The 12,635-nt window shown below is 43.2% G+C and overlaps 1 protein-coding gene across 1 annotated transcript in view; it reads left to right on the forward strand.

The window, feature by feature from the left end:
• GHDC (GH3 domain containing) overlaps positions 1 to 12,635 on the forward strand; it is a 409,562-nt gene that overhangs the window by 230,492 nt on the left and 166,435 nt on the right. The window contains exon 4 of the mRNA XM_082271446.1: positions 8,468 to 8,667. Coding sequence (XP_082127572.1) covers positions 8,468 to 8,667 — 200 coding nt within the window. The remainder of the gene's footprint in view (positions 1 to 8,467; positions 8,668 to 12,635) is intronic.

Consider the following 12,635-nt stretch of genomic DNA (forward strand, 5'->3'; position numbering starts at 1 on the left):
TATATGTATTCACTATGGTGTACACTGCATTATTAATTTCACAAGTTAGAATCAGGAATCTTCCCTGTGGGTCTTTTATTTCCTGAATAAGCTTGAAGGCTACCGTGTCCTTTAATGGCTGTAAGCACTCCTTTTGACTTATTGGGTGCATTTGCAAAACAAATGTGAGGAAATCGTTTGTGGGACATTGTTGGTGCATTATCTTAGCTAAAGTGTGTTTCTTGGAGGCATATTACATCACAATTGAGCTTGCGCGTTTCAGACCATAGCAAATATCTTTTGCCTGGATAGTTTAGTCCTTTGACGTTAAGCGAAGACATTTTGAAAGGCATGTTAAGGATGGAGGGTTGTTAGCAGAGTGGAATGCAAGTTGCTAAGGGGGTAGGTCGGTACGGAAACATATGGTTAGGGGTGTTGAAAGTGCCTTTGTGTATTTGGCGCAGAGACTGGTTTAGGCGCTCAGAGGTCAAAGGTCAAAGAATTCATATAGATATAAACTGAAACAATGGCAGATAAAAGTGTTGATGTACACAGATTAAGAGTCCATGTGCAAATTTCTGACAGTTCTTAGAGGCAATCCAAGGGAGGTCCACAGCTCAGGGTCAGCTCATTCAAACAGAGTGAAGTCAACTCTAAACTGATAAAGGAGGAGGGAAGAGCGCCACTTGAGTGCAAGATTATGATTTATTATGACATAAATACGTAGTAACTTACATTAAAGTAAGGATAAAAGCGTCTGTCAGGTCCAAAAGGGTTCCACGATGGGGAGAGGGGTCCACACAACCCGGGGTGCCTCAGGTACAGAGCGCCAGACCAGCTGGCTGTGTGCGTCCGGGCGATCGGGGAGATCAGAAAGATGCGGCTGTGGAGGGAACCGGAAGGCGTCTGACGTCAGCGGCAGGAAACTGGCAAGATGGCTGAGGGAGCTTCAAGACGCGTTTCGGAGTCTACACGAGGGCCCGGGCAGGGCATGTGCACTCCTTCTTCAGTTGAAGTGAATAACATAGGGAGAGAGAGTGTCTTTTATATGCAAAAGCTGGGGGCGTGTCCCGGACAATTAAACAGGGCAACAAGTACTTAAAAGGGCAACACATGGGCTGATTAGTACAGACACTGGGAATGTTGTGAGGAAATAGAAGTAATAAGGGGTCACTTAGAAAAGGACAATAGGCAGATATGGCAACAATGCATGGAAATATGTGACTAGACACACCATGGTAAATATATGAATTAAGCTAGTGCGACCATATACAAAATGAATGTATAGTACAGTACAACATGTTCGAGGGTATACGGTACTGGTCATGGGGGATATAAACAGATCCTAACCATACCAGAAAGAACAACAAAAATAAGCAAAACAAAAAAATATATATATTAATTATTAAATAAATGATTATTAAATAAATTGGATATATATTATATTGGATATATGGGGGGGGGTGGTTTGGGGGGGGGTTGTGTTAAGTAAGGTCGGTGGGGGTGGGGGCACAGGGGGAAGAGAGGGGTGTGGGGAGGGGGAGAAAGAGATGGGGGGAGGGGGGGGGGTTGGGGTGTGGGAGGAGGAGGGGGGGGATAAAATACTTACAAATTAATGGGAGAAATTTGAATGACTAACAATGAAAAAGAGAGGGGAAACCTGAAATGATAAATGGTAACATTAGAGGAGAAGTATACAAGGGATAAATAAAGCTGTTATATAATGGTATTGACGTCTAATTCTTCATTCAACCCATTAGGGCTAAGGGAATCTAAAGTGTAAATCCAAAATGTTTCCCGTTCACAAAGCAATGTGAAACGTTCAGCTGCAGATAGGTTATTGGGTATAGATTCTAACACCCAGACCCGTAGGCCCGAGGTGGAACATTGATGAAATTCTAAAAAATGGCAGGGCACACTATGCTTATCGCTTCCTGTCTCTATAAAACGTCTATGTCGACAGAAGCGTTGTCTCAAGGGGCAAATGGTTCGCCCTACATACAAAAGATGGCAGGGGCAGGTGAGACAGTAAATGACGTGGTCGGTGGAGCAGTTGTGGAAATTGTCGAACTGGTAAGTTTTCCCTTTATGTGTAAAGGACTTTTGTCCATGCTGGACAAATTCGCACGTTTTACAAACATGCCTATGAGGGGTATGAGGCAGAGAGGGTTGGACTTGGGGGGCTTGAGTTGACTAGGAGCGATTTTGTTTTTTAGGGACGGAGCTCGGCGGTATGTGATGCAAGGGTTTTCGCGGATACTAGAGGAGAGGAGGGGGTCTTGTTTCAAAATATTCCAATGTCTGGAAAAAATCTTTTCCATGCTTTTGTATTGGCCATGGAACCGGGTAATGAAGCGGATGGTGGTGTTGGTGGGATCCTGTTCCTTTTTGGGATAGCCTTTTTCTATGAATTTGGTTGTGAGGTGGTTACTTTGGGAGATGTAGTCTGAGTCTCTCGTGCAAGTTTGTCTGAGTTTTGTCTCTCGTGCAAGTATTGTGTATTTGGCGGGCAAGTGAATGTCTTGTTGTAGGATGACTTACTGTTATGGTGTCTTGATGTTGATAAGTTCTTGAGAGAGTCGAAATGCGAGGAGGCTGGCCCTGCGTAGGCTCAGTGGGTCGAAGAGCGGATGTATTCTGGAGGTGGGCTGCTCCCAAGGAGAATAGTGCTGTAAAACCTGATAAGCAGAAATGTGAAAAAAAAAAAAAAAACTGAGAAACAACAGGAAGTATAACTATAAAAAGACAGTATATTACTGCGTGAGCGGGTGATCCGCGACAAATAACTGGGGGGGGTTAACGACCATCTTGGCGGGCTCCTGCGGGTTAACCAGGGGTCTAGTTGCTGGAGCTAGAGCGGGACAATAATGTGGTCTTGTCGCCTGGGGGTTCTAGGTCATTCCAACGCTCTGTGCTGCGGGGGCAGTGTTGTCTATCTAAACGCTGTTCTTGGGGTTCCAGGATATCCCATTGTCTTAGTAGGGAGAGGCCTTCCTCAAGGGTACGAATAGTGAAAGAGTTATTTCCTTTGGTTATTACTAGCTTTGCTAGGTGGCCCCATTTGTAGGGGATCTGGTGATTTTGAAGGGGTTGGGTGATTGTGGATAGGCTTTTACGCTGGAGCATGGTATGTTGCGATAAATCCGCATAGAAGGATAGGTCTGTGTAAGGTTGCATGGAAGTCGTTCCATTTCTGGAGGCTCGCATTAGGTTCTTCTTTACATGGTAAAAATGTATCCGTACTATGGTGTCTCTCAGAACGGAGTCTGGGAGGAATGAGGGTTTGGGTAAGCGGTGGATACGGTTTATAATCAATTCTCTTTTGGGGGTTTCAGGCAAAAATGTGGCCATTAGCTGAGTGAAATAGTCTTTTAAGGCAGGTTGTTGGACAGATTCTGGTATACCTCTGATCTTTACGTTGTTCCGTCTGAAACGGTCCTCTAAATCTGCCAATTTTGCCTTTATCCACTCGGCTTTCCTCAGCTTTCTCGCTATGGGCATCCACTAAATCATTAAAAGAGTCGGTTAATTCCTTCATTTTGGATTTCACGTTAGCAACTCTTTCACCCATGTAGGAGATTTCTGAGGTAAAGCGATTTATCATATTTGTTATATCAGCATGTATAGAACCTTGGAGTGTTAAAAGCATATCGCTTAGTGTTGTGTCTAGCACCGGTTGATTAGAGGTAGGGAAAGCTGCAATTGCATTGTGGAGCTCTGCATTAGAGCTGTGTTGTAATAGAGAAGGGCTCCCCTCACGGTCTTGGCCTTCACTATGTTGCATCCTGGACCTTGATTTTGCAGGGCTGGCAGAGGGTGAAGAGGCTGGGGTGGATTTGCCTTCCTGGCGGGTGGTTGGAATACCTGCTCTGCTCCACTTTGGCTGTAGAGATGTGCTCGCCTGTCGGCCCTGTGTGGAGCTCCTGTGGCCGGTGCCATCTTGGAATAGCGGCCTGGATGGAGGGAGGAAGAATTCCGTCATTTTTTTTGTGCCAGTACGTTCTTTACTCCGTTTAGACATGCCGCTCTTTGCCTGCTATCTCTTGTGGGGGAAATTGCCACTCTTTTGGGGCTAGATGGACGCTTTGAGTCCTGTAGTGCCGCAGGAGTCCGGAGCTCGCTCTTTGTGCGACTGTCTTCATAGGCATCCGGACACCCCCCCTTGTTATGGAATTCTAAATGTTTTTCACTATATGAAATTGTTTTCACTACATTGTGATTGCATGTTTACTTATAATATCACATATGTCACATTTGTAAGAGCTGTTCTAATTGCTTTTTGAAGTGCAATTTTTCATATATAACACGTTTAAGTAATCAGCTAGGTGCGTTTTGCAATTAATATTATTACTTTTGTTTTTTTGCAATTTTTATCGCAACAATTTTTTCATTTTTCCTTTTTAGAGATAGCACACCAGTGTTTTCACATTACTCAATTTAACTTCTATAGTTGGGAAGATACTGGAGAGTTTAATAAAAGACCACATAGATGAGTTCTTGCTGGAAATTTTTTTTTTTTAAGAAACAGACAGCATGGGTTCATAAAAGACAGAAGTTGTCAAACAAACCTGATTTCTTTTTATGAGGAGGTAAGAAAAACCTTGGACAGAGCGGTGGCTGTGGATGTAATATACTTGGGTTTTGCAAAAGTGTTTGACACAGTTCCCCACACATGGCTAATGTGTAAGGTAAAGTCTACAGGCTTGGAAAGATCAGTTTGTAAATGAATAGAAAATTGGCTAAAAGATAGAATTCAGAGAGTATTGGTAAGCTTACTCTGAATGGTCTAAGGTTAGTGGTGTACCCCAAGGTTCAGTGTTGGGACCCTTACTTTTTAATACATTTATAAATGATATAGGGTCTGGTATTAAATGTACCATTTCAGTCTTTGCAGATGACACCAAGCAATGCAGTGAAATAACTTCCTTACAGGATATCTCCAACTCTTAGTACAAGCGGACCTCAATGCACTGTTTCACTGGGAAACTACAGTGGTGATCGAAAGTTTGGGCACCCCAGGTAAAAATTTGCATTAATGTGCATAAAGAAGCCAAGGAAAGATGGAAAAGTCTCCAAAAGGCATCAAATTACAGATTAGACATTCTTATATGTCAACAAAAGTTAGATTTTATTTCCATCATTGACACTTTCAAAATTACAGAAAACAAAAAAATGGCATCTGCAAAAGTTTGGGCACCCTGCAGAATTTATAGCATGCACTGCCCCCTTTGCAAGGCTGAGACCTGCCAGTGTCATGGATTGTTCTCAGTCATCATCTGGGAAGACCAGGTGATGTCAATCTCAAAGGTTTTAAATGCCCAGACTCATCTGACCTTGCCCCAACAATCAGCACCATGGGATCGTCTAAGCAATTGTCTAGAAAACTGAAACTGAAAATAGTTGACGCTCACAAAGCTGGAGAAGGCTATAAGAAGATAGCAAAGCGTTTTCAGATGTCAATATCCTCTGTTCGGAATGTAATCAAGAAATGGCAGTCATCAGGTACAGTGGAAGTTAAAGCAAGACCTGGAAGACCAAGAAAAATATCAGACAGAACAGCTGGCAGGACTGAGAAAAACAATTCAAAACCCACGTTTGACTGCACAATCCCTCCAGAAAGATCTGGCAGACACTGGAGTTGTGGTACACTATTCCACTATAAAGAGATACTTGTACAAATATGGTCTTCATGGAAGAGTCATCAGAAGAAAACCTCTTCTACGTCCTCACCAGAAAAATCAGCGTTTGAACTTTGCAAATGTACATATGGACAAGCCTGATGCATTTTGGAAACAAGTTCTGTGGACCGATGAGGTTAAAATTGAACCTTTTGGCCGGAATGAGCAAAGGTACATTTGGAGAAGAAGGGGCACAGAATTTAATGAAAAAAACCTCTGTCCAACTGTTAAGCATGGGGGTGGATCAATCATGCTTTGGGGTTGTATTGCAGCCAGTGGCACAGGGAACATCTCACGAGTAGAAGGAAAAATGGATTCAATAAAGTTTCAGCAAATTTTGGATGGTAACTTGATACCATCTGTGAAAAAGCTGAAGTTAAAGAGAGGATGGCTTCTACAAATGGATAATGATCCTAAACACACCTCAATCCACGGGGGATTACATCAAGAGGCGTAAACTGAAGGTTTTGCCATGGCCTTCACAATCTCCTGACCTCAATATAATTGAAAATCTATGGATAGACCTTAAAAGAGCAGTGTGTGACAGACAGCCCAGAAATCTCAAAGAACTGGAAGACTTTTGTAAGGAAGAATGGGCAAAGATACCTCAAACAAGAATTGAAAGACTCTTGGCTGGCTACAAAAAGCGTTTACAAGCTGTGATACTTGCCAAAAGGGGCAGTACAAGATATTAACTCTGCAGGGTGCCCAAACTTTTGCAGATGCAATTTTTTTTTTTTCTGTTATTTTGAAAGTGTAAATGATGGAAATAAAATCTAACTTTTGTTGACATATTATAAGAATGTCTAATCTGTAATTTGATGCCCTTTGGAGATTTTTCCATCTTTCCTTGGCTTCTTTATGCACATTAATACAAATTTTTACCTGGGGTGCTCAAACTTTCAATCATCACTGTATGTGGCGTATGAGGGTAAATGTTGATAAATGTAAAGTTATGAACTTGGGGGTTAGGGATATGCATGCATCATACATACTATGGGGAAATTCATAGTGGAGAAAGATCTGGGTGTCCTGGTAGATCATAAGCTTAATAATAGCAATGCCAAACTGCAGTCTCCAAAGCGAGCAAAGTCATTTCTTGTATTAAAAGAGCCATGGACTCCCAGAGAGATATCATTTTACCCCTGTACAAATCATTAGTAAGAACTTATCTGGAATATGCAGTTCAGTTTTGGGCACCAGTTCTCAAAAAGGATAAAGTGCAGAGTAGGGCAACCAAACTGATTAAAGGCATGGAGGAGCTAAGCTATGAGGATAGATTAGAGGAACTGAATTTATTCTCTTTTGAGAAGAGAAGATTAAGGGGGGATATGATTAACAAGTATAAATACATAAGAGGTCCATATATTGAACTTGGGTTATTCACTTTAAGGTCATCACAGAAGACAAGGGGCTCTCTTTAAATCTAGAGGAAAAGAGATTTCGTCTTCAAATACGGAAAGTAAAAATATGGAATAGACTCCCTCCAGAGGTGGTTCTGGCCAGCTCAGTAGATTGCTTTAAAAAAGGCCTGGATTTTTTCCTAGGTGTACATAATATAACTGGGAAATAACATTTATAGGAAAAGTTGATCGATGGAATATCCGATTGCCTCTCGAGGGTTCAGGAAGGAATTTTTTTCCCCTGCTGTAGCAAATTGGATCATGCTTTGCTGGGGTTTTTCGCCATCCTCTGGATGAGCTGTGGGTATAGGATTGTGTATACGGGATTGTATGGTTGTGTTTTCTTTTTTGTTTGTTTATTGCTTGAGGTAGATGGAGTTGCGTCTTTTTTCAACCTTACTAACTATATGTAGCTGAACTCTCACAATTACAAACCCGCGTTTATTGTGAATGAGGGCCAAGGGCGATTTTAGAAATAACAGCTGATAAGAATCAAAGATACTTCCCAAAAGGATTTTTCAGATTGTTGGAAATTCATTTTTGCATAGGGTCATCAAAAAATGTTATTCCACTATCCCACAAACAATATTTGAATACATAAACATGTTGTTCCTTCATTCATGATCATTCTCATATTGCAGACATGACATGGCAAATATTTAAAAAGTGCATTGAGAAAATGATATACTGTAGGTCACTATTGCTGACCTTTCATTCATGAGTAGCCATCTGGATCACCTATACTGTAAGGCAAGGAGCTGGCTGAAGAAAACATGAAACCAGCTTTTCAGACTTTGGATGTACTTCAATGAGGTTTAAATAGTTAGGGACTACCTAAAACCCAGCAACTGGTGAGACAATGAGATAATGAATACTCTTTCCAGGAATGTGCTATGTAAAGACTATAGTGGTTGAGTGTAAGTAACATTGGTTACTTTGCAGAGCAGTGGGTGCAAAAATAGGCACTATCATTGGTGTTAATGGGAGCAAATATAGACCTCATTGTTGATGTCAGTTGGAGCAAAAATAAATCCCATTGTTGGTGTCAGTGGAAACAATAACAATTCCCATCATTGGTGTCAATGAGAAACACCATTGTGGGTGTCAGTGGAAGCAATATTAAAGCCCACTATTGGTGTTTTAGTGATTTAGAGGAATATTAAAACCCTATTGTTGGCATCAGAGACAGCAGTATTAAAACCCATTGTTGTGAATGGGAGCAAAATTATACCCCAGTATTGGTGCTCACTGGCTACTTACCTGTTATTGTGCTCTTATACTGCTGTTCTGCCTCTCTGACTGGACACAATTAATGCTGGCACTGTTGACAGGAATCACCAGGGGCAGAATCACCAGCATGACATGGCCCTAAGAGTGTAACACAATGATTTGTTTTCTACCCCACAGATGTGCCCTCATTTCAGAAGCTCCATCCCCTTACTCAGTACAGTGACTATAAGGACTATATCCAGCGAACCAAAGAGGGAGAAGAGAACATACTACTACCGGGAAGACCCCACGCTCTGATAACCACCACAGCAGGAACTTTGACAAACCCCTCAATGATCCCAATAAGTACCAAGAGCACAAAAGAACTCTTCCTTCAGGTATCTGAACCTAAAAATGTACACTGGAAACATTATGACATCTATTCTAGCAGATAGGCTGGTACTGCTTTCAAAATGTCTATAACACATTCTGGGGATTTCAGTAAAGCGTTATATTCTCAGTCTTCAGTTAGCAGAGAGCCGGTGAATGTCAGTCACTGGCACTCTGCTTTGCCTCTCCAGCACTCACTAGAGCGCCAGGCTTTGAAGAGGGCTGGAGTGGTTAGCTCAGGCTCTGAGCTAGTGGCTAGCTCAGGCGGTGCGCTGAGAGGCTGAGCTAGCTGACATTAAAATTGGGATCCCTCCAGAGTTTGGACCGGCTGAGTGATGCCAGCTGACAACGGGTGTTAGCCCACTGTTAGCTGAATACAGGTCACAGGAGTGCAGAACTAAGTGCACTGCTGTGACCTACAGGAGAAGTAGGGAATGAATGCACCGAGGAATCAGTGTTCATTATGTATCAGTCAGGTACATGAATTGGGTGCAAGCACAGATAATTTTGGTGCAGCAGCCTGGGGGAATTCAAAAGGGTTTCTATGACACCTTTTACAAATTCCCCCCATTGTATTTCTAAAATATTCTCACTTTTGTTACCATCTGTCTTTAGAATAACTAATTGCTATGAAATGTGTTCAGTTGCACTTAGTTTTTACTCAAAAATAAAATGGCTTTTTTTATTGCCTGTATAATTTGAGATTGATCACAAGTAGAGAACATTCTGGCAGTATTGCTCTTGACAACTTATACAAACAAGCCTCCCTTTAAAGGACTAAAAAACCTCTGGGTAAATGCAATTTCTACACGGCAGGACCGTAAGTGAATGCCTCCTCCACTGAAATTTCAAAGCAAATAAGGCCATTTTATTTTTGTGGTGTGTTGGTATTCTGTGTCAGCAAACTTTTTTTACCTGTATAATTTGAGGTTGATCGCAAGTAGAGAACATTCTGGCAGTATTACTCTAGAGAATTTATACAAACAAGCCTCCCTTTAGAGCCGGTTCACATTAATCCGACTTGTCAGACGACTCGTCTGTGCAATGGAACCGTTCTAATCCGAGCGACTCAAGTCGCTCCAACTTAGAAAAAGGTTCCTGCACTATTTTTTGGCAAAGTCGGAGCCACTTGCATTGACTTCTATTATGAGAAGTCTTTCGCAAGCCGCGATGAAGTCGCGCTGCATGGGCGACTTCAAAGTCGCCGGAAGTCGGGGCGACTTTGAGTCGGATTAATGTGAACCGGCTCTAAAAGGGCTAAAAAAAACTCTGGGTAAATGCAATATCTATACAGCAGGACTGTAAGACTCGGTTCACACTACCGCGACCATAAGTCGCCCCATGACAGAGCGACTTTTTACTGCGACTTTACCGCGACTTCAGCGCGACTTGTGAATTATTTAAAGTGACTTATATGATAGACAACTTGTATTTGGCCAATCAGAATATGATGTGTTGTGACCTAATTCCCCTTTTCTGTTTTTTTTTTTTACTCATTTCTCGTTGCCCACCAGTGCCACGTATCAGTATCCACCAGTGCCACGTATGTGCCCAGCAGTGCCACGTATCAGTGTCCACCAGTGCACTGCCCGCCAGTGCCACGTATGTGTCCACCAGTGCCACGTATCAGTGTCCACCAGTGCCACTGCCCACCAGTGCCACGTATGTGTCCACCAGTGCCACTGCCCACCAGTGCCACGTATCAGTGTCCACCAGTGCCACTGCCCACCGCCTTGGGGCAACTTGAGGGCACACAAGTCATCTGACAAGTCGTACTAGTGTGAATGGAGCCTAAGTGAATGCCTCTTCCACTGAGTTTTCAAAACAAATAACAGTTTGTTGACACCGAATACCTACACACCACTAAGTGCCGGTTCACACTAGGGCGACCTGTGAGGCGACCTGGTCGCCTCACAGGTCGCCGCAGGTCGCCTCCCATAGGGAAGCTGCGGACCCGTTCTAATAGGAGCGACACAAGTCGCTCTGACCTAGAAAAAGGGTCCGGAGCTTCTTTGGGGCGACCAGGAGGCGACCGCCATAGACTTCAATGTTATGAAGTCCGTGGCGGCCGCTCCGAGGTCGTGGCGCGCTGCTCGCACCGCGATCTCGGAGGTCGCCCCTGCAAGTAGCGTTGCGGTAATGTGAACCGGCGCTAACAGTACTACTTCGTCTAAATTGGAATGACAGATGTATATAAACATCTGTAAAAGGTGGACTTTAAGGCTAAATGTACACGGACGTTTGCAAAACTCCTTCGAACGATGGAATTTAATTGCTATGTAAACGACGTTTAAAACGTCTGTTGTGTCGCGTTTGCATGCCGCGCTCAGATCCATTTTTAGAGGTCAAAAAATCATTCTCCTTTTAAACAGTAAAAATGCAAGCGCTAAACGCGGGTGACCGCGTTCGATCGCGTTTGTTTGCGTTTGGCGTTTGAAACGCCAGTAAACACACGTTCTGAACATTCTGAACGCAAATAATTGCTTTCCAAAAAACGACACTGAACTCAACTGCCTATAAACTTACTGTAAACGACTCAGTGTACATGGACAGATAAGATAACATAGAGGAGGGTTCAGGGGCTGCTGAAAAAAAACGCCCAACTTCTCTTAAACGTCCGTTTATCAGCAGCAGTGTACATGAGGCCTAAGAGCACATGCATGAGAGAGATATTAAACACAGAAGAAAAAAGAACACATTTTATTAATGATAAAAACAAAACATTTAAAATCGAAAAAGACTGACCCAACTAACATGGGATTCAGCCTAATCATCGAAAAAGAGGCACATATACAAAGTGTAAATTACAAGTCACATATGTAATAGCAGCACAAACATGCTCTCGGTCTTACGAATCCGAGCTAATTTCTCTAAGTAAAACTTAAGTGCATGCATTACATTAAGAGCATGCAATAACTTTTCCTCCTCTGAGTGAAGATCTGGAAAAAAGGAAGGTAGTATACTGTAATGTCCTGATTCAAATGAAAGGCGGACACCACCTTGGTCAAAAAACCTGGGTGTGGACGTAAAATCACTCTGTCTAGATGAAAAATTAAAAATGGCTCTTTACAAGAAAGAGCTGCTTATTCCGATACCCTTCTAGCTGAAGTTATCTGTAATGGTGCTGGTGGCTGAGCCTGACGTGCAGAGGTAGCCTCGTGGGATCCGGTAAAACAGGAACACAGACGGGTCACACTGGTGGTAGACACGGTCTAGCCCGAGGTGCGGAGTCTAAGTGACAGCAGGTCTTCACCAGAGCCTCTGATGGGGAGGATGGATTTTGCTGTGTGCTGAACACCAGGTCACGGTCCTCAGCGTTGCCCCCCCAGGAGTTGAACAAGTCCAGAACCGGAAGCAGATAAGCGGACAAGGATAAGGCAGGAGAGTGGTCACAGGAACGAGCCAAGGTCAGGGCGGGCAACAAGCAGACGAAGTAGTGGACAAGCCGGGAGGTCGATCAGGAAGTCAGCAGGAAACAGCAAATTTCAGGATCAGGAAGTACAGGTAAAGCTGCAGACAAGACAGCAAAGACACAGTGCTGCTGAGGTGTTTAAGTAAGGCAGCCAGTTGCCAATTTTCTGCAATTAGTCTGCACTAGGTTAACCCTTAGGTGGCAGATTCAGGACAGCACTTCAGTGTGCACAGGGAGCGTTCCTAACATTGCCCCCCCTTAAGGGCAACCTTCGGGTGCCCAATAGGTTTCTCTTTTGTGGGTGACTGCGAAAGAAAGCGTAGATCAGTTCTTTAGCATGGATATCCTGTTCCGGTTCCCAGGAATTTTCTTCCAGGTCGTAACCTTTCCACTTGATGAGAAACTGTAATTGATCTCTCCTCCTCCTGCAATCCAAAATAGACTCCACCTCATATTCTTCCTCCCCATCTACAATCACAGGTTCGAGTGGTTCCGAGCTTCTGCCCGGGAAGGAGTTTGGGACTGTAGGTTTTAACAAGGAGACATGAAACACCAGATGAATTC

This window comes from Pelophylax lessonae (genome assembly GCF_965119305.1).
Source record: "Pelophylax lessonae genome assembly, chromosome: 11".
Lineage (NCBI taxonomy): Eukaryota > Metazoa > Chordata > Amphibia > Anura > Ranidae > Pelophylax > Pelophylax lessonae.